Genomic DNA, 22,892 nt, shown 5'->3' on the forward strand with positions numbered 1-22,892 from the left:
CAAGGGAGCTCAGCCCCTAGAACAAAGAGAGCTACATCTTAGAATCAGAGAAAAAGTGAGGAGGGGAGAAGACCACCTCCTTCCTCATTCTTGGGCAGACATCAAGGTTTACATCATTAATTCCTCCTTTGACCCTGTGTGGTCTAACCAGGACTGTGATGGCCCTGTTAAATCATATGTATATTAGCAAAAGGATGGTAACATTACTGCTGCTGCTGCTGCTAAGTCACTTCAGTCGTGTTCAACTCTGTGCGACCCCAGAGACGGCAGCCCACCAGGCTTCCCCGTCCCTGGGATTCTCCATATGGTAATTCATCTCGGGCTTTGGTGTAATGTCCCCTTTCACCTACTTTCTTTCCGCTTTCACTTATTTTCCTCTCTTGACTACAGTCAGAGATTCTGCTCTTCAAGGACCATTAGCTCCCTGACTTCGCATAACAAGACTCAGACCCCATATTGTCCTGTATTTTAACTGTCAGGGTTTGTGGCTTGAGTGTGCCCGGATGCGCTTGGATGCACCTGGTCTTCTTTCAAGGTAGTGTAGATTGTTGCTAGGTTACTGGATTCCTTTCTTGAGTGGTCACTAGCTTACAACAGTTTCCCAAACAGCCTTAAAATTCCCTCCTTGTCTTTAATCCCGTAGTGAGGTTTCGAAACCAACTATTTTAATTATTCTTCTCTATCCCTTTCACTGCCACCTTTTGACTGTGGTGAATACTTACTTACCCCAGTGTTTTTAATAAAAGCATATTTATGATGAAACATAACTTGAGAGTCCCTTGGACTGCAAGGAGATCCAACCAGTCCATTCTAAAGGAGATCAGCCCTGGGTGTTCTTTGGAAGGAATGATGCTAAAGCTGAAACTCCAGTACTTTGGCCACCTCATACTCATTGGAAAAGACTCTGATGCTGGGAGGGATTGGGGACAGGAGGAAAAGGGGACGACAGAGGATGAGATGGCTGGATGGCATCACCGACTCGATGGACATGAGTCTCAGTGAACTCCGTGAGTTGGTGATGGACAGGGAGGCCTGGCGTGCTGCGATTCATGGGGTTGCAAAGAGTCGGACACGACTGAGCGGCTGAACTGAACTACATTGTACTTTGCTACATAGTTTCAGATAATAACACATAGAACAATAAGGAACTATAATAAGAAGCAAAAGTATAAACAAAGTGCAGAAGCAAAAGCACACCTTAGGTTCAAAGGGTGAACAACTTTGCATCATTAAAAAAGCGTTTGCTGAAGGCCCAGGATGAGCCAGGCACACACCCTGAGATTCCGGCCATCTCGGGATCATCCTCCCCGGTCGCTAGGGGCTGGGTGTGTGCAGGGGAGACAAGGCCTCGGCCGGTAGCTCCGCCTGCAGTCAGATGTGGTTGGTGCTACAAGAGAGGTACAAGCCAGGTCTTCAGGCCTTTTGGAGGCAGGGACAGAACCCCTTGGGAGCTCTAAAGAGGCGGCAGATTCTGGCCCAGTGATTATGGGAGTAGGTGAGGCATTGACTGTGGTAAATTCCTAGCTCTGCTCAGTTGACTGTGGCAAATTCCTAGCTCTGCTCATTCTTTTGCTGAACCGAGCTACTAATAGTACTTATCAGTTTCTTGGGCCTTTTCCTTGGCTTTGGGTTCCTCTAGTTTACATTACTCATACCTGTTAATCCTGCATTTAAACAGTCCTGTTGCTTTGACTCCAAGTGTCTTAGATTGGCCTGGCGTGGTCCTTCTGTGCGTCTCAGGGCAGCCCCACCCCCGTGAGCCTTCTGGAAAAGCTGCCTCTCTTTGGGTGATTTGGAGGACAGCTCTCGGTGGCCCAGACCTGGATCACACTGTCTGTCCAGGGGTAGCACCTGATGCAGGGAGAGTGAGCAGCCCCAAGCTCTCACTAAGCTGTGTAGCCTTGGGGAGGTTGCGCTACGCCTCTGACCCTCTTGTGTAACACGAGGGCGCTGGGTAACCTCCGTGGCCCTTTCCATTGCTATAATTTTATGATTGCCCTATTGTGATTTAATTACCTTCCTCCATCACTCTCAGAGTGAATGACTCAGCAGTCTGTTTCTCTGTTGTTTTTAAGGCAGCCTGGTTATTTTGCCATCACAAGCAAAGGTCTGTTCTGTAGTTAAACAGTCTTGACCCAGCTGGAGTTAGGCTGACACTCACTGGAGTTCTTCCCGCTGTCCTCTTTCAGTGAAGCGGCTCAGATCCGGCTGGCCAGAGGCGCCCGGAGCCATGTAAGAACTTTGAGCAAGTCCTGGTGACAGGGACCAGCTGTCACCCACCGGTCTTCCCAGCCTGACTTCAAGATGCTGAGCCTGAAGCTACCCAGGCTGCTGAGCATGGAGCAGGTGCCCCAGGTATGTGCTCTCGTTCCAGTGATTGAGTTCCAGGCTGCGACCAGGGCTTGGCCTCTGCAACATGCGGGCTGCTGTGTCTCCACCCAGTCTTCTCTGTGGAGACCCACCCTCTGCAAGGAGTCCCTCACGGATTCCCTTGGGGAATTCAGGCTGCCTATTTCCCTCACCTGCACCAAACCTGAAAATGGAAGTGATCCTGAAACTGTATTTGAGTTGTAGTGCTTGCCTGTGACATCTGTATTTTATCCTGAAACAGAGCCATTATTGAGACTACAGAGTCAGGCTGCAGAGATGAAGCCAGCAGCACCGGCTGAATGGCAGCTTTTTAAGTATTGTCTCTCATGGGTGCTTGGAAGCAGGCGAGGGGCAGAGTCACCTGAGTGTGGCTTTGCTGCTGTTCCTCCTTGCAGGAGGCCTGAGCCAGGTGTGAGTTGAGGCAATCAGGGAGAGTCGTTGCACCTCCTTTGCCCGAGTGCTCGGGGGCAGCTACCCTGAAACACCTGAAACGCAGTGACAGTCTGTGTTTTTAGTGAGACTTAGGTGAGGCCATGCTGCCTGCGGGCTGTGGCCAGTGGTGCCTCTCCTCCTGCCCTTGCAAAGTAATGTCATCTCATTACACCCTTGTTTTGGTGTCATTTTTTTTTTTTTTTTTTTTTTTTTTGGTGATGAGGCATGTGGGATCTTAGTTCCTGAACCAGGAACTGAACCCGTGTCCCCTGCACAGAGTCTTAACCACTGGACCACCAGGGAAGTGTCCATGTTTCTTTCCTTTTTGACTGAAAAAGAATAACTGTTATTTCACGGTGAGACGTTTCACCTGGAAGATGTCACGGGAAAGGTGGGTGAGAGCTCCTTTCCACCCAGCTGACTGTCCAGCCCTTATGACTCCCCTGCCCCCCCAAAAAAACAAAGTCCCAAACAATCTTGGCACCATGAGTGGAAGAATAAGAGGAGACAGACCACTAGACCCTCTCCCTAAAAGCCTGCAAGGCTAGGTGATGCCAGCAGGCATTGGGGTGAAATCAAAAGGATGTGGAGCTTTTGGAGGGTAGAGTTGAGGATGCAGCAGGTAAAAGACACGCTGGAAATGAAGCCGGGTCCCCACAGTGCTGTCGAGCAGGGGTCCTGCCTGCACTCTCACGAGGCTGTGGGTGTCTTCCTGGTGCGTTTCCCTGGCTGGTTCTACCCACAGAGAACTAGTGGCTGTGATGAGTAGGGGAACAGAGTGATCCTTTGATCCACGCACTTGACATTTTTATTGACTGCCTACTCCGTGCAAGGCGTTACTGTGTGTGGAGCCCAGAGAAGAATCACATACCAAGCCGACCCTTAAGGGGCTCTGTGTTGGTTGGGAAGATTTAAAACCGCTCAGGAGCATTTCCGCGGCCAAGTAGGTTAGGGTGTATGCTCAGAGAGGGGCAGATTTGTTCAGAGGAGGGGTTGGTCGCTTGGGGGAGGAGGGGATCAGGGAAGGCTCCGTGAAGGGGATGAGCTGTAAGATGCATTTTGAGGATGGGTAGGGGAGGGTGGGGAGAGCAGTCCAGGTGGAAGGAATGGTATGAGTGAAGACCTGGAGCTGGGAAACCATGAGGCTAGTGTGGGGATTCTTGGGGCAGAGGTTATAGGTATCTTCTTGGATGTCTTCCTGGGAGTTTTGGTCAAGGCTGGGTTCAAGACTGTGCCCAGGAAAGAAATGCAAGAGAGAAAGTGTTCTCATGGGAGACCTTGGGTCACCTGCTGGGGTTCTGAATGTATGGGGGTTCTGAGGATAAGGACCCAGATGGCCTCTGAGGCTGAAGATGATCTGTCTTCTGTCCAGTTTTCCATAAATGATGGAGGTGACAGTTTTCTTTTCAGTACAATGGCATTAGTCAGAGGCAGAGCCAACATCCTGTCTCACATCTGTTTCCTTCAAAACTTTCCTTTGGCTCCCACATCCACTACTTGGCTTCCCAGCATCATGTGCAAGGTTCATGCGGCCCCAGGGGGAACACAGTGGCTCTACCTGTCTGGAGGGTGGTTTTATTTGAGGATTTAGTTGGGGAGGAGAAATGACATCTTAAAAATATTCAGATGCAAGCATATTAAGGAGAAAATGCATAATTTGCATGAATATTTAAAATAAGAGACTTCATAGAAATGTTAAACTTACTTTTGGTGGGCTCTTTGGGTTCCAATACTTGGTCCACAGAGTGACCTTAATCTCCCAACCTCAGTTTCTGCATCTGTAAAATAGGGTGGTGCTAGAATCTGCTTCCTAGGGTAGTGGTGAAAATTAAGTGAGGCACCCTATGGGAGGTACGTGGCATGTGATGAAGTCAGTAATGTTGGCTGTTATTATCAACTCTCCTGTGCCCTCCGCACTTGGAGGGGTGGAGTGTGTTGGGAGGAGGCATTGAGCTGCCCCTCCCATAGACTCCCTCCCCAGCTCCCTGGCTGGTATTCCCTGGCTGTACCCCTATCCACCTCCTCCACTGTTTTTTACCCATAAATCCACTTCTCCAGGCACACTGGTGCTCTCTCTAGTCTCCCCACTGGATTGGACATTCTCTTTTCTTGAGCTCTGTTTGAAGAGGGTTACTCCATCTCCTCCCCTCCATTTCATCCATCCTCCTTTCTGACTCCTTGGAGCTGCTGATGCCCTCTCCCTTCAGCTGTTGGTTGACACCTCTGCATGCTGCTCTGTACAGCTGCCTCTCCCTTCATATATTAGCCAGCTGTGTGGCCTAGGCCACTTCCCTACCCTCTCTGAGCCTCACCCATCAGTGTGGGGTGGGGCACCACCTCTTGGCATCCTTGATTCCGGCACAGTCCTGCTAAGGGCTTATTTACAGGAAAGGACAGTTCTCCCTTCCTGCGGGAGGTGTGACTCGGGTGCATGCCTCATAATTTTGTCTCCCTGGTGCCTAAAAACAGACCTAGGTACACGAGGGAGCTCTGAAAGACGTGAACACAGAGCTCAGAAAGACGTGAACACAGAGCTCAGAGAGGAATAAATGTCTAGGTGTTGATTCCTACCCAAACCCAACCTAGAGACAAACAGGGAAGTCTAGACAGCAAGTTCATGTGGAACATGGCATGACCCTTGGCCAGGAAACAAGAGTATTTTGGGTCATATTGAGGACCTTTTGTTAATGATGGCCCTGGCCCCCAGGCTACAGGTAAACTCACCACATTGTCCGGGACGCCTTAATTTAGGGGCACAGGCAGGAGGGCTCCTGAGGTGCTGGCTCTAGAGAGGAAAAGCAAACCTTTTCTCAGCCTCGCACTGTGCTCTGCCACCTATGCTGGGAATTTGGACAAGACTCAGTGTCCTTGTCTGTGAAATGGAGATAATATCTGTCTCACAGATATACTGTGACGATCCAAGAAAAATGAAATAGAGTGTTGGGCTAATTATGAAGGAGCAGAAGCAGAGCCAGATCAGTGGTGCTGGGTGGGTGGGCTTGGGCGCCTGGAAGCAAGGGGTCAGCTCATAGCAACTGGTTTCTCCAGCCCAGGATTTCTCAAAGTGGGTGCCTAGATCACCACTGTGGGAATCAGAAGCTTTATTAAAGTGAATTGTGATTGCAGGCACTTTTGTATTGTTCTTGATTTTAATCCAAAGAAGTGCTTTCAGCATTTTGTTACTTAATGTTAGCTCTTTCTCTGGGTGTGTATATTTAAATAACCTTTATCATGTTAAGGATATACCTTTCTATCCCTTATTTCCTAGGATTTTTCCCCCTCTAATCAGTAATAAGTTCTTTTTTCTATCATATATCTTTTGAGATGGTCATATATGACTCATTTGAAAGTTGTTAATGTGGCTAATTACATTGATTAACTTACTAATGTTAAACCAACATTGCATTTAAATATTACTTGGTCATGATGGAGTATGTTTTTAATCTGTTGCTGTAACCAGCTGATATTTTTGACTAGGATCCTTCAATCTATTTACTGAGTTGGCCTGTAATTGTTCTTTCTTATACTGCCCTTGCCTGCACTGGGGATTAAGATGATGCCAACCACAGATGAGTTGGAGAGTGTTGCAATTTTATTCTGTAGAAAAAATTGTATAATATTGGAATTATGCGTTCCTGACTGCCTGGTAGGCTTTACCTCTAAAGCTGTTTGATCAGGGCCATCATGTTGCTCACCTCAGGGGAGCATCATTTATCTCTTACTCTGTGTGAATGACACGGTGGAACTGTGCAAGGGACAACTTGATGCTACAGCTGAATTTTCTCTGTTGAAAGTTTTTTTTGAACAGTTTTGTTAAAATATAATTTATGGGGCTTTCTGGTGGCTCGGATGGTAAAGAATCTGCCTGCAATGTGGGAGACCCAGGTTCGATCCCTGGGTCAGGAAGATCCCCTGGAGAAGGAAACGGCAACCCACTCCAGTATTCTTGCCTTGAGAATCCAATGGACAGAGGAGCCCAGGCCGTGGGGTTGCAGAGAACTGGACACGACTGAGTGACTAGCACTACTACTACCATAAAATACTCCCTGTAAGAGTATACAGCTCAGTGAGTTTTAATATGTTGACACACACAAAGTATGTTGTACAAAACCATCACCACGGTCAATTTTAGAATGTTTTCATCACCCTAGTAAGAAAATCTGTACAATTAGCAGGCATTTCCCTCTGCCCCCACTCCTAGGCCGATGGCAACCACTAATGTACTTTGTCTCTGTGGATGTGCCTGTTCTGGATATTTCATGTAAATGGGACCATGCAGTAGGTGGCCTTCTGCGAATGCCTTCTTCACCTAGCATAGTGTTTTCAAGGTTCATATGTGCTGTGGCATGGATTAGTACTTTATTTGTTTTTGTGGCTGAATAGTATTCCATTTATGGATATACCAGTTTGTTTATTCATTCATCACTTGGTGAACACTTAGGTTGTTCCCATTTTTTTTTGGTTATTATGAGTAATGCTATGTACGAGTTATTTGTGTACAAGTTTTTGCGTGGACATATTTTCAATTCTCTAGGTACACACCTAGGAGTGGGACTGCTGGGCCACATGATAAATCTAGGAGTAACTTTTATTTTTATTGTGGCAAAATATGCTTAACATAAAATGTACCATCTTAACTATTTTTAAGTGCACGGTTCTGTGGTGTTAAATACATTCACCTCATTTTGCAGCCATCACTACCATTCATCTCCATAATCCTTTTTATCTTGTAAGACTGAAACTCTGTACCCATTAAATAAGAACTCCCCGTTTTCCCCTGGCCAGTCTCTGACTACTACCATTAATACTTTTTGTCTTTATGGTTTGACTACTTTAAGTACTTTGTGCAAGTGAAATTATACAGTATCTGTCTTTTTGTGACTGTCTTATTTTACTGAGATAATGTCTTCAAGTTTATCGATGTTATACGATGTCTGCGTATATCAGAATTTCCTTCTTTTTGTAGACTGTCCCTAAATTTAGATGACTGGTATTTTCTGTTTTTTTTTTTTTTTGATAGTAGCCATCCTGACGGATATGAATTGAGATCTCACTGTAGTTTTGATTTGAATTTTCCTAAAGATTAGTGATATTGAGCCTCTTTTCACGTGCTTATTGGCCATTTGTATACTTTATCAGGAAAACGTCCATTCGAGTCTCTGGCCAATGTTTAAGTGGGGTCATTTGTCCTTGTTGCTGAGTTGTGTGAGTTCTTTTTTGAACACAAGTCCCTTATCAGATACATGGTTTGAAAATGTTTTCTCCCATTCTGTGTGTTGCATTTTCTTGTTATTCATGGTATCCCTGGAAACATGAAAGTTTTAAAATTTAATATTATCTAAATATTATCTTTCATCTGTCGCTTATGTTTTGGGTGTTATATCTAAAAAACGTTTGGTTTATCCAAGGTCATGAAGATTTACTCCTACATTTTCTTTGAAGAGTTTTATCCCTAAAATTTAAGTCTATGATCCATTCTCTGTGTGTGTGTTAGTTATCGTGCTTGCGTGCCAAATTGCATCAGTCGTGTCCGATTCTGTGTGATGCTATGGACTGTAGCCCACCAGGCTCTTCTGTCCATGGGATTCGCCAGTCAAGAATACTGGAGTAGGTTGCCATGTGCTCCTCCAGGGGATCTGCCCAACCCAGGGATTGAACCCTTGTCTCTCATGTCTCCACGTCTCCTTCATCGGCAGATGGGTTCTTTACCACTCGCGTTAGTTATTGTAGGTCCAGCTTTATTCTTTTTTTTTTTTTTTTCAGTATGGGATATCAAGCAGTCCCAACAGCATTTGTTGAAAAGACTGTTCATTATTTCTTCAGGAATTATCTTAACATCTTTATTGAAAATTGATTGACTGTAAATGTGAAGGTTTATTTCTGGATTCTCAGTTTTATTCCATTGATCTGTTTGTCTATTCTTATGTCAGTACCTCATTGTCTTGATTACTGTGCTTTGTTGTGAGTTTTGAAATTGGGAAGTATGAGTCCTTTAACTCTGATCTTCTTTTTCAAGGTTGTTTTGACTGTTCAGGGTCCCTTGCATTTCCTTATGAATTTTAGGATCTATTTGTCAGTTTCTGCCAAAAAAAAACACAGGATTTTAATAGGGGTTCCTTTGAATCTGTTGATCAATTTGGGAAGCATTACCATCTTAATATTATTAAGTAAATTAAATCCGTGAACATGGGCTGCCTTTCCATTTGTTTCAGTTCAGTTCAGTTCAGTCACTCAGTCGTGTCCAACTCTTTGCAACCCCATGAATCGTAGCACGCCAGGCCTCCCTGTCCATCACCAACTCCCGGAGTTCACCCAAACTCACGTCCATCGAGTCGGTGATGCCATCCAGCCATCTCATCCTCTGTCGTCCCCTTCTCCTCCTGCCCCCAATCCCTCCCAGCATCAGAGTCTTTTCCAATGAGTCAACTCTTCTCATGAGGTGGCCAAAGTATTGGAGTTTCAGCTTTAGCATCATTCCTTCCAAAGGACACCCAGGACTGATCTCCTTTAGAATGGACTGGTTGGATCTCCTTGCAGTCCAAGGGACTCTCAAGAGTCTTCTCCAACACCACAGTTCAAAAGCATCAATTCTTCGGCGCTCAGCTTTCTTCACAGTCCAACTCTCACATCCATACATGACCACTGGAAAAACCATAGCCTTGACTAGATGGACCTTTGTTGGCAAAGTAATGTCTCTGCTTTTCAATATGCTGTCTAGGTTTGTCACAACTTTCCTTCCAAGGCGTAAGCGTCTTTTAATTTCATGGCTGCAGTCACCATCTGCAGTGATTTTGGAGCCCAAAAAGATAAAGTCTGACACTGTTTCCACTGTTTCCCCGTCTATTTCCCATGAAGTGATGGGACCAGATGCCATGATCTTCATTTTCTGAATGTTGAGGTTTAAGCCAAATTTTTCACTCTCCTCTTTCACCTTCGTCAAGAGGCTCTTTAGTTCCTCTTCACTTTCTGCCATAAGGGTGGTGTCATCTGCATATCTGAGGCTATTGATACTGTGCTTCTTCCAGCCCAGCGTTTCTCATTTGTTTAGGTATTCTTTAATTTCTTTCAGCAATGTTTTGTAGTTTTCAGTATGTAAAATTGTACCATTAAAATGATTTGTTAAGTTCATGTCTAGTGTTTTGTGGGTTTTGATACTGTTGTAAGTGGAATTGTTTCCTTAAATTTATTTCAGATTTTCTTTGCTAGGATATAGAAGTAAAACCAAGTTTTGTGTATATCGTATCCTACATGCTTGCTGAATTAATTTATTAACAGTATTTACAGTTCTAACAGTATTTTGGTGACTCCTTTCCAAATTTCTATATGTCAAAATTATATCATCTGCAAATGGAGATAGATTTGCTTCTGCATTTTAATTTAGATGGTTTTTATTTTTCTCTTGTCCAGTTGACTTATCTAGATGCTCCACTACAATATTGAATAGAAGTGGTGAGAGCAGACATCCTGATGGTGGGAGGAAAGCATTCCATTGTATGTTAGCTCTGGGTTTCTCATAGATGGCCTTTTAGGTTTAAAGGAGTTCTGTATTATTTTACTGAGTATTTTCTGATCACAAAAGGGTACCGGATCTTGTGAAATGCTTTTTCTATGTCAAGTGACATGAATATGTGGTCTTTGTTTTAGTGCTCTCTTCTTGGTTAATCTTGCCAGTCTGTCTTTTTAAAAAAATATTGAAAAGAAGATGATTTGGGCTTGGTAGATCCTCTCTATAATGTATTTTATATCTCTGATGTCTCTGTTATTTTTATTATTTTCCTTCTACTTTGGGTTTGTTTTGCTATTATCGCTCTAACTTCTTAAGTTAATCACTTTACCTCGTAATATAAACAATTAAATATATATGTATATATATTTCTCCCTGAGTATTGCTTTAACTGCAGTCCACATATGCAGTTCTAATTAATTTCTAACTTCCATTTTGATTTCTTATGCAACTTATGCTTGCTTAAGCTATCCATAATTGAAATGTGTTAAAATCTTCCACAGTGGTGTCATATTTGTGAATTACTCCATGTAGATAAGTCAATTTTTGCTTTATATATTTTGAGCCTGTGTTTTTTAGGTCCATCTAAGTTCTTAATTTTATCTTCCTGGTGAAGTAAAGTTCTTATTATTTTTTAAAAGTGGTTCTCTTTATATCTAGTAATGCTTTTTGTCTTAGCGTCTGTCTGATAGTCCTATAGTAACTCCATCTTTATTGTTTTTGTTATGTGTCTGATTTACTTCTTTCCTGACTTTGACTAATAATCTCTCCCTGTCCTTATATTTGAATTGTGTCTCATGCAAACAGTACAGTTGGATTTTATCTTGCTTGGCAACATGTGTCATTTAGAGGGATGGTTTAGTCTGTTCATATTTATAATGAGTATTGAAATATTTGCATTTATTTTGATCATCTTATGTGCATTTGTCCTGTTTTCTCTGTTGTCCTCCCTTTCCTGCATTCTTTAAGTTTTACATTCTTTTCTTTTTTCCTTTTGAACATGCTCTTTTCCCTTCCCTTGTTTTATAATTAATATGCTAGATATATTCTCTGAATTTATCAGTTTAGTGGTTACTCCAGCTGTCTTTACATGGTATTAATATGTCTCTGGTCAATAATGTGTTAACAGAGCAAAGGTTGATTTCTTGCTAACATTACACAGCTAAGTGGTCAGTGAGGAACTGTGAAGTGTCCGGGAGAATAAAAGGTTGGCCACCTTCTAGCTGCTCCGTCAGGAACATGTGGCCACCTATATCACCACAGAAGGAGAAGAGAGAGAGATGTCTTAGGTTGGATTTCTCAGAAACAGGCTCTGAGGCAAAAGACCTGCATGTGGGGAATTCATGAGGAGCAATACTTAAGTAAGAGGGGGAGGCAGGCTTGGGTAGAAGGAGAAGTTGCATCACAGGCCTCAGCTGATCCCCCAGGGAGCTCTGGAGTGGGGTTGATCCTTCAGGATTGTCCCCAAGGAGAAAAGAAAGCCAGGACTTTGTATCCATCCTTAGTTTGGGGGGTGTGCTGCCCCTTAGCAGTGAGCATAAAGTGGGCAATGTAGCCATTTTCAGCCAAAAGTGATTTCCACTGGGGGATGAGTGGCTCAGTTCTTAAGAGTGGAAGGGTTGCATCCCAAGTCCATGACAAGAAGGCATCATTCTTTCACTGCCCTGGCCTGGAATCAATTGCAACCAGATACAGTCAACATGGCCCCAACCTAACGACAAGAAGGTCTGAGACGTGTAAGAAAGCACTTAGAGTATGTGGTGAGCACCAACTGTCTTTACTCTGCACCGCTTCGTGGATCTGAGGACTAGTGGCTTTCAGCAATTCTAGACATTTACAGTCCTAGACATGTGGTGCTTTTGAATTGTGGTGCTGAAGAAGACTCTTGAGAGTCTCTTGGACTTCAAGGAGATCAAACCAGTCCATCCTAAAGGAATTCAACCCTGAATATTCATTGGAAGGACTGGTGCTGAAGCTGAAACTCCAATACTCTGGCCACCTATGCAAAGAACCAACTCATTGGAAAAGCCCCTGATGCTGGGTAAGATTGAAAGCCAAAGGAGAAGCGGGTGGCAGAGGATGAAATGGTTAGATAGCATCACCTACTCAGTGGACATGAATTTGAGCACACTCTGGGAGATAGTGAAAGACAAGGTAGCCTGGTGTGCTTCAGTCTATGGGGTTGCAAAGAGTCAGACTCGACTTAGCGACTGAACAACAGCTATGGACATTTACCAGTTATCTCTTCAAATATCATATCAGAATCATTGTATTTTCTCCTTCCAGAGAAATTTTTGCTATGTCTCTTATTTGCTTTTTCACATCTTCTATTTCTTAATCTCTCTGACTGCATCCTGGATAGTTTCTTTGAATGTACTTTCAGTTGGCTGATTTCCCTGTCAACTTGGTGTAGTATCCTTTCAATGACTTTTTATTTCAGTTCTTGTTTTTAATTTCTTAAAGTTGCATTATCTTCTTTTCAAATCTTGTTTATTGTTTATATGTTTAGCTCTTTCTTTAAACATCAGATCAGATCAGTCGCTCAGTCGTGTCGGACTCTTTGCGACCCCATGAATCGCAGCACACCAGGCCTCCCTGTCCATCACCAACTCCTGGAGTTCACTCAAACTCATGTCCATTGAGTCAGCGATGCCATCCAGCCATCTCATCCTCTGTCCTCCCTTCTCCTCTTGCCCCCAATCCCTCCCAGCATCAGAGTCTTTTCCAATGAGTCAACTCTTCGCATGAGGTGGCCAAAGTACTGGAGTTTCAGCTTTAGCATCATTCCTTCCAAAGAAATCCCAGGGCTGATCTCCTTCAGAATGGACTGGTTGGATCTCCTTGCAGTCCAAGGGACTCTCAAGAGTCTTATCCAACACCACAGTTCTTTACACATACTTGAACATAATTATTTTATATTTCAGTATCTGTTCTTTGGTCTTTCTGCTGTCTCCTGTTTTTGCTGTTTCTCATTCATGGCATTTTGTTTCCAGGAGTGTGCATGCTTGTATTAAAATAGAAATTCTTCAGAGAGGATTTGCATTTGTTTTGTTACTTGCCTGAGGAAACTACAAAACTTTGATTTCTGTTTGTAACTATGGTAAGTTTTCCACTTGAGAGTTCTTGGACCACGGTGGTGGTATGGATTTGGACCACAGACCCCCTGTAAAGATGAGCTGATGGTCCTGAATTCTTGGGAGAAATTTTTTTTTTTCAGAGAGACAACTTTTGTAACTGTCTTGTTCTGTCTGGTAAGATTTATTTTGCATTCACTTATAGAGAAGGCAATGGCAACCCACTCCAGTACTTTTGCCTGGAAAATCCCATGGACAGAGGAGCCTGGTAGGCTGCAGTCCATGGGGTCGCTAGAGTCTTCACTTTCACTTTTCCCTTTCATGCATTGGAGAAGGAAATGGCAACCCACTCCAGTGTTCTTGCCTGGAGAATCCCAGGGACGGGGGAGCCTGGTGGGCTGCCGTCTATGGGGTCGCACAGAGTCGAACACGACTGAAGTGACTTAGCAGCAGCAGCAGCAGCATTCACTTATCTTTAAAGTCCTAGTTTTATTGATGAAGTCACCTGTTAGATTCCCTGCTTTTGATGGGTCTTGGATTTCATCTTTTATTTGCAAAGTTTGGCAGCAGAAACTCTGATGGTGAAAGCAGCTTACCTCATAAGTTCCTGATTTCCTTTGTTTGAGGGGTTTATGGCTTCCTTCCTTTGTGCCATCTTGCTAATACATTTATCCAGTACATGATTCAGGCTTCATGTAGCATTTTAATTGTTTTCTTTGAGGGATCTTCATGACATATAACTCACCATTCTACCAGAACCAGAAGTTCCCCAGCTATTCTTCCAGGCCCTTTCTGCATCACAAGGGTCCAGCCATCCCTTCCTTCTGAAAACTTTTATAACATCTAGCATATCCATGAAATGTTTGTAGCAATCCTTGACTCCACTAGGCTGGATGTAGTGAAGCATCCTGGGCTTTTCAGTCTAACTAGCAAGGGTTTTCATATTGCTTCTACTATTTCTTCTGACTTTGGAAATTCCATCTCATAGAACTTCACTTTCCTCATCTGTAAAATGGGCTTGACAGTCATTACCTTTCAGTGCTCTCATGATGAGCAAATAAAACTGGGTTTTCCCCTGCCATGTGCTGGATCTAAATCAGGAGAATAAATACAGGTCACAGACTATACGTCTAAATATATAAAAGTCAAAATGAAGCTCGTAGTTACATAAATTCTACCTTGACAAACATCCCTGCATAATGACAAATAACAACATGTAAAACTGTGATTCCCAGGTGGTGCTAGTGGTAAAGAACCTGCCTGCCAATGCAAGAGACCTAAAGGATGTGAGTTCGATCCCTGGGTCAGGAAGATCCCCTGGAGGAGGACGTGACAACCCATACCACTATTCTTGCCTGGGAAATCCATGGACAGAAGAGCTTTGTGGGCTACAGTCCATGGGGTTGCAAAGAGTTGGACACAACTGAAGCAACTTAGCACAATGCCAGTAGAATGCCAAAGACAACTGAACTTAATTATTATTGTACATGTCTGGATATGATGTTGATGAATTAGTGATGTTTGGATGAGTATAATAGCATATTAAAAAGCAGAGACATTACTCTGTCAACAAAGGTCTGTCTAGTCAAGGCTATGGTTTTTCCAGTGGTCATGTATGGATGTGAGAGTTGGACTATAGAGAAAGCTGAGTGCCAAAGAATTGATGCTTTTGAACTGTGGTGTTGGAGAAGACTCTTGGCAGTCCCTTGGACTGCAAGGAGATCCAACCAGTCCATCCTAAAGGAGATCAATCCTGGGTGTTCATTGGAAGGACTGATGTTGAAGCTGAAACTCCATACTTTGGCCACCTGATGCGAAGGGCTGACTCATTTGAAAAGACCCTGATGCTGGGAAACATTGGGGGCAGGAGGAAAAGTGAACGACAGAGGATGAGATGGTTGGATGGCATCACCGACTCAATGGACATGGATTTGGGTGGACTCCAGGAGTTGGTGATGGACAGGGAGGCCTGGCGTGCTGCGGTTCATGGGGTTGCAAAGAATCAGACATGACTGAGCGACTGAACTGAATTGAATACACATAATTCATAAATTTGCATGTTTATTCTATAAAATTTATTTTTCTTGCCTTCATTTCAGCAAAATTATGAGATAACTTTGTAATCAACATTATCACATAATTTGTGTTCTATTAACAATGATGCCAAATTAAATCATTATTCATGAATCATAGTTCTTAGATTTTTTTTTAAATTTTAATTACTTTCATTTGCGAGAAATTTCTGTTGAGTTTTTACTCAACTCTGCTGAGGCAGAGGAACTGGAATTATCAAAAAATATTCTTAAAGCCACCTTTAGAATCAGAAATTACTATAAATTTTGCATATCAGTTTCAAACATTGTAATGCAGTTTCATATGATTATAACTGAGTGCTAGAATTATTAAATATTTTAATTTCATCATCATATTATGTTGCTGTTTTCACTGTCTTAAAACAGTATCTGTATCTATATAGTAGTTACTTGATTTTTCTTTTTTTCAAGAAAAAATTATTATAAAAAAACTGAAAGTAGTATCTTGCTCAGTTAACATTATACTTCAGTCAACAATGTCCAGAAAAATAATTTCTGTGGGAATCAATTTCAGGATTGTTTGTGAATCTTCTCTTTCATAGTCCACAGACATTCTTGTGTCCTTATTTGAATTTTATTTTATTGAAATATCATTTTTGTTGAATATTTCATGTGTGGTTCCTTTAGAAAAGTTCTAGAGATATTTAAAATAATAAATATACATTTTAAATCCCTTTAAAAGTGAAATAGCCAAACCTGTTTTTTGGAGGCTTTTGCTAAACACATCCCATAGCAATATCTGTGGACAGCTCAGGTTCAAAACTAACGTCATTTCCCCAAAAAAGGTGGGATTTGCTCTATTTGAGAACCTTCTGTTGTTTCACTGATTTCTTTGTCATCTTTTTATCTAAGTGTTTAATGACATTTATTTGGCATTCCCACTGCATGCATAAGAGTAGTTTATGGTCAGATTTGATATGTTTCAGCAAGATGTCCCATATTGGGGAAGCTTCAGAGGATGTCATATATAATCTTTGAATTATTTCAAAGCAAGGCATCAGTTGTCATAGTAAGAAATCGAAACCATGTGCTACCATCTCCAGTTCTAAGAATGTTTTTGGATTTGGGGACAAATTCGACCTTGTATTAGTTTTCTCTTGTCACCATAACAAATTACTGTAAATTTGATAGCTTAAAAAGAGGATAGATTATCTTACAGTTCTGTTGGTTAGAAGTCTCACACGGGTCTCACTAGGCTAAAACCAAAGTGTCAGTGGAGGCCTGGTGGGGAGAATCTGTTTTCTTGCCTTTTCCAGCTTCTGGCGACCACCCACATTCCTTGGCTCCCGGCCCACTTCCTCCATCTTCAAAGCCAGCAGTGTTGCAGTTGTCAACCACTCTTCCATAGCCACGTCTCCTTCTTTCCTCCACTTTTAAGGACCCTCATGATTACATTAGGCCTACCTGGATAGTCCAGATAATCTCCCTATTTTAAGGTCAGCTGATTAGCAACTTGAATGCCACCCATGACCTTAACTCCCCTTTGCCATGTAACCTAACATACTTACAGGTTCTGGCAGTTAGGACACGGACATTCTTCAGAGGACATTGTTTTGCCTATCACAAGCTTGCCCATGGCAGATTTTTAAATCAATGCCTAGAATTTAAAATTGGTTTTCTAGCTCTTAGATCAAAGACTATATATTATACTGATAGAATGTATCATTATACTGTTATTATTATATATATAGTATATGTTATTATACTGGCGAAATGCTCCACTGTTTCTACTTCATCACTTCTTCTGTAGATCAGCACTCTGTATTATGCCCATCATTCAGTGGGACTTCTCACCCTGGTACACCCTACCTGCACTGAGTAACATTTACTTTTTAAGAATGTACTATATGTCTTTTTTTTTTTTTCACTTTATTGTTCATTAAAGTATTAATATCCTTTGGGTCCTCCATCCTAGATACAATGATCATTTCTTTTCACTACTTTGTTTCCATCTTACATGTTTGGTCAGAAGAAATTTACCATCATTTTATATAAATATGGCATTGAATGTTTGACAAGCATCTTTATTCTTGACCGAATACTGAACACATTTTTTAAAGAACATTGCCCCCAATGTTCTAAATTGACCTTTACCTGTAATTGCTTAATACCGATAATGGTTGGCTATTAATTTGGTCGATTTACAGTTCTAGTAATTGTGCATGGGTTGTGTACCAGTGATGTTTTATGCTCTTTATGTTGAGAACTTAAGTGTTTTCTTTTACCAGGACCAGCCACGGTCTATTCTGCATGAGACAGTGGCTTGATGTCAGACCCAGTGTCAGGCACCTTGCAGTACTCACTAAATGACAGGTTATACTTGACACAGCAATTTGTGGCCTGCTCTCTTCCCTCCCCATTCCCTCCAGGCCTCTGCCCACCAACACCTCACCAGATTCCTTGCTGGTGCCTCACTGTCCCCTCCCTGACTTTTCATGCCTCTGCCTTTGGTTTCATCTTAACTTACCTAAAGGGCACCTCCTCTTCTGTGATGAACTAGATTCCAGGCAGGGAGGTGACAGCACGATGCTGAGCCAGGAGCCTGGGCTGGAGGCCAGAGATAGCAGTGATGTCTGCATGCCCTGGGAGCATGTTGGAAACGCAGATGCCCCAGCCCCACCTACCACCTCGGTGATCTCAGACACCTGCAGAAGGACAGTGGAGAGGCGCTGGCTTAGAGACTTTGTCACTCAGCCTCACCACTCGCAGTTTGTCTTGGTCAGCTTGAGCTGCCATAGAAAGTAGCACAGACTGGGTGGCTTAAATTTCTGGTGAGTAGAAATTTATTTTCTCACAGTTCTGGAGGCTGGAAGTGCAAGATCAAGGTGCCAGCAGGGTTGGATTTCTCTGAGGTCCCTCTTTAGCTTGCAGAGGGCCACCTTCCTCTGGTGACCTCCCTTGGTCATCCCTCTGCCTGCATATCCCTGGGGCCTCCCTGCATGTCCAGACTTCCTCCTCTTGTGAGGGACACAAATTAGATTAGAGTATCCCTCTTGTTTTGACTTTATCACCTCTTTTTTTCCCCCTTAAAATTTTTTTTAAATGAAACAAATATGAATATTTTTAATGATAAAAGGTAAAATTCACAAAAAAGATAGACATAAATGATTAGATACCTAACAGCAAAGAAACAAAGATGCATAAAGCAAAAATCAGAAAAAATATAAGGGAAAAGAAAAAATATATAGTCATAGTGAGACATATTAATAGTTCTCTGAGAATATTTTATCAAGTGTGGAAAAAATAAGAATAGAGGCATCTTGAGTGATGTCATTAATAATTTATATGTGATAGTTTTATATTTATATTAATTTTATATCCTATACAAATGTATTTAAAATTTTATATCTCATACATTGTTATTAGATTTCCATAGGACATTAGAAAAACTGGCTAAATGATAAACCTTACAAAGTTTCAAAAAGTAGAATCCTGGGTTGTTGTTTATTTGTGTGATTCAGTTATACATATACACATATATTATTTTTGAAAATACTTTCAATTATAGGTTATTATAAAATATTGACTATTGTTCCCTGTGCTATACAGTAAACCTTTGTAGCTTGTTGCATATCTATTTTTTTAATTAGAGATCTAGCATTCTATTCATACTAAGTCAAACAAATGGAATCAAAATGCCATAAATGTTTTAGTTAGGATAAAATTCTTAAGTTTTCTAAAAATATATATTATATATATTATTTCTATATAGTATACAGAAGCTTTTCTACTATACTTGATAAAGACTTGAGAAAGAACATTAAAAAAAAGGAGCTGGAGAAATCGGAAAACATAAACTAAGTGAAATGGGAGACTGAATATGAAATAGAAAAAGTGAAACAAACTAGATAAAAGTAAGAGATCCTCATATAGTCCAGTTGTTTTTAAACATGGCTGCTCATTAGAAACATATCTGGAACTTTGGAGGAAAAAAAAACAATACCTGGGCATTTGTATTTTTTAGAAAATTCGAAGATAATTCTGATATGCATCTGTATTTTAAAAAGTGATTGCAGGTTTTTCTGTTAAATGGTAGTTTTGGTGATACAGAATTATGTTATTTTTCTGTTGAACAATCCTGATACAATGGTATTAAGTGAGTAATAGCTACATAATCACAATAGTAAATGATGTTTATCAGTTTTTACAATCAATAGCCAGGCAAAAAATAAAAAATAATTATAATTGCAAGCATAATAGAAGCATGATTAACCTAACAATATAAAACAATTACATACACAAGCAGAGTGATGTGGTAAGTGGAAGTGCATATATGCACATTTCATCTGCTCAGCCAGTCCATGTCTTTGGGTTGACATTTTTAATCCACTTACATTTAAGGTAATTATCAATATGTATGATCCTGTCACCCTGTTTGTTTAACCTATACCCTGAGCACATCATGAGAAATGCTGGGCTGGATGAGTTATAAGCTAGAATCAAGATAGGCAGGAAAAACATCAACAACCTTAGATATGTGGATGATATCACTCTAATGGCAGAAAGCAAAGAGGAACTAGAGAGCCTCTTGATGAGGGTGAAGAAGGAGAGTGAAAGAGCCAGCTTAAGACTAAATATTAAGGAGGCAGCCCTAAGATGGCAGAGGAATAGGACGGGGAGACCACTTTCTCCCCAAGAAATTCATCAAAAGAATATTTAAACGCTGAGTAAATTCCACAAAACAACTTCTGAATGCCAGCAGAGGACATCAGGCACCCAGAAAAGCAGCCCATTGTCTTCGAAAGGAGATGTTTTATCAATGGTGCTGTATAGATGGAGAAGTCTTGAGGCTACTGTAAAAATAAGACTGAAAACCAGAAGCAGAAGGCTTAACTCCAAATCCTGAGAACACCAGAGAACTCCTGACTCCAGGGAACATTAATTGACAGGAGCTCATCAAATGCCTCCATACCGACACTGAAACCAAGCACCACCCAAGGGCCAACAAGTTCCAGAGCAAGACATACCATGAAAATTCTCCAGCAACACAGGAACAGAGCCCTGAGCTACAATATACAGGCTGCCCAAAGTCACTCCAAACCCATTGACATCTCATAACTCATTACTGGACACTTCATTGCACTCCAGAGAGAGGAAATCCAGGTCCACCCACCAGAACACTAACACAAGCTTCCCTAACCAGGAAACCTTGACAAGCCACACATACAACCCCACCCACAGCAAGGAAACTCCACAAACTGCCAGAATACAGAAAGGCCACCCCAAACACAGCAATATAAACAAATGAAGAGACAGAGGAGTACCCAGCAGGTAAAGGAACAGGATAAATGCCCACCAAACCAAATAAAAGAGGAAGAGATAGGGAATCTACCTGATAAAGAATTCCAAATAATGATAGTGAAAATGATCCAAAATCTTGAAATCAAAATGGAATCACAGATAAATAGCCTGGAGACAAGGATTGGGAGGATGCAAGAAAGGTTTAACAAGGACCTAGAAGAAGTACAAAAGAGTCAGTATATAATGAATAATGCAATAAATGAGATCAAAAACACTCTGGAGGGAACAAATAATAGAATAATGGAGGCAGAAGATAGGATTAGTGAAGTAGAAGATAGAATAGTAGAAATAAATGAATCAGAGAGGAAAAAAGAAAAATGAATTAAAAGAAATGAGGACAATCTCAGAGACCTCCAGGACAATGTTAAATGCCCCAACATTCAATCATAGGAGTCCCGGAAGAAGAAGACAAAAAGAAAGACCATGAGAAAATACTTGAGGAGATAATAGTTGAAAACTTCCCTAAAATGGGGAAGGAAATAATCACCCAAGTCCAAGAAACCCAGAGAGTCCCAAACAGGATAAACCCAAGGCAAAACACCCCAAGACACATACTAATCACATTAACAAAGATCAAACACAAAGAACAAATATTAAAAGCAGCAAGGGAAAAACAACAAATAACACACAAGGGGATTCCCATAAGGATAACAGCTGATCTTTCAATAGAAACTCTTGAGGCCAGGAGGGAATGGCAGGGCATACTTAAAGTGATGAAAGAAAATAACCTACAGCCCAGATTACTGTACCCAGCAAGGATCTCATTCAAATACAAAGGAGAAATCAAAAGCGTTACAGACAAGCAAAAGCTGAGAGAATTCAGCACCACCAAACCAGCTCTCCAACAAATGCTAAAGGATCTTCTCTAGACAGGAAACACAAAAAGGATGTATAAACTTGAACCCAAAACAATAAAGTAAATGGCAATGGGATCATACTTATCAATAATTACCTTAAATGTAAATGGGTTGAATGCCCCAACAAAAGATAAAGACTGGCTGAATGGATACAAAAACAAGACTCCTATATATGTTTTCTACAAGAGACCCACCTCAAAACAGGGGACACATACAGACTGAAAGTGAAGGGCTGGAAAAAGATATTCCACACAAATAGAGACCAAAAGAAAGCAGGAGTAGCAATACTCATATCGGATAAAATAGACTTTAAAACAAAGGCTGTGAAAAGAGACAAAGAAGGACACTACATAATGATCAAAGGATCAATCCAAGAAGAAGATATAACAATTATAAATATATATGCACCCAACATAGGAGCACCACAATATGTAAGACAAATGCTAACAAGTATGAAAGGGGAAATTAACAATAACACAATAATAGTAGGAGACTTTAATACCCCACTCACACCTATGGATAGATCAACTAAACAGAAAATTAACAAGGAAACACAAACTTTAAACAATACAATAGACCAGTTAGACCTAATTGATATCTATAGTACATTTCACCCCAAAACAATGAATTTCACCTTTTTCTCAAGTGCACATGGAACCTTCTTCAGGATAGACCACATCCTGGGCCATAAATCTAGCCTTCGTAAATTCAAAAAAATTGAAATCATTTCAAGCATCTTTTCTGACCACAGTGCAGTAAGATTAGATATCAATTACAGGAGAAAAACTATTAAAAATTCCAACATATGGAGGCTGAACAACATGCTGCTGAATAACCAACAAATCACAGAAGAAATCAAAATATGCACAGAAATGAATGAAAATGAAAACACAACAACCCAAAACCTGCGGGACACTGTAAAAGCAGTGCTAAGGGGAAGGTTCATAGCAATACAGGCTTACCTCAAGAAACAAGAAAAAAGTCAAATAAATAACCTAACTCTACACCTAAAGCAACTAGAAAAGGAAGAAATGAAGAACCCCAGGGTTAGAAGGAAAGAAATCTTTAAAATTAGGGCAGAAATAAATGCAAAAGAAACAAAAGAGACCATAGCAAAAATCAACAAAGCCAAAAGCTGGTTCTTTGAAAGGATGAATAAAATTGACAAACCATTAGCCAGACTCATCAAGAAACAAAGGGAGAAAAATCAAATCAATAAAGTTAGAAATGAAAATGGAGAGATCACAATAGACAATACAGA

At 41.3% G+C, this 22,892-nt stretch overlaps 1 protein-coding gene across 1 annotated transcript in view; it reads left to right on the top strand.

The window, feature by feature from the left end:
• Nucleotides 1–22,892, top strand: part of PAQR5 (progestin and adipoQ receptor family member 5) — a 98,699-nt gene that overhangs the window by 37,936 nt on the left and 37,871 nt on the right. The window contains exon 2 of the mRNA XM_070378498.1: nt 2,190–2,355. Within this exon, the coding sequence (XP_070234599.1) occupies nt 2,305–2,355 (51 nt within the window). The 5' untranslated portion in view covers nt 2,190–2,304. The remainder of the gene's footprint in view (nt 1–2,189; nt 2,356–22,892) is intronic.

This window comes from Bos mutus, chromosome 10 (assembly GCF_027580195.1).
Source record: "Bos mutus isolate GX-2022 chromosome 10, NWIPB_WYAK_1.1, whole genome shotgun sequence".
NCBI lineage: Eukaryota > Metazoa > Chordata > Mammalia > Artiodactyla > Bovidae > Bos > Bos mutus.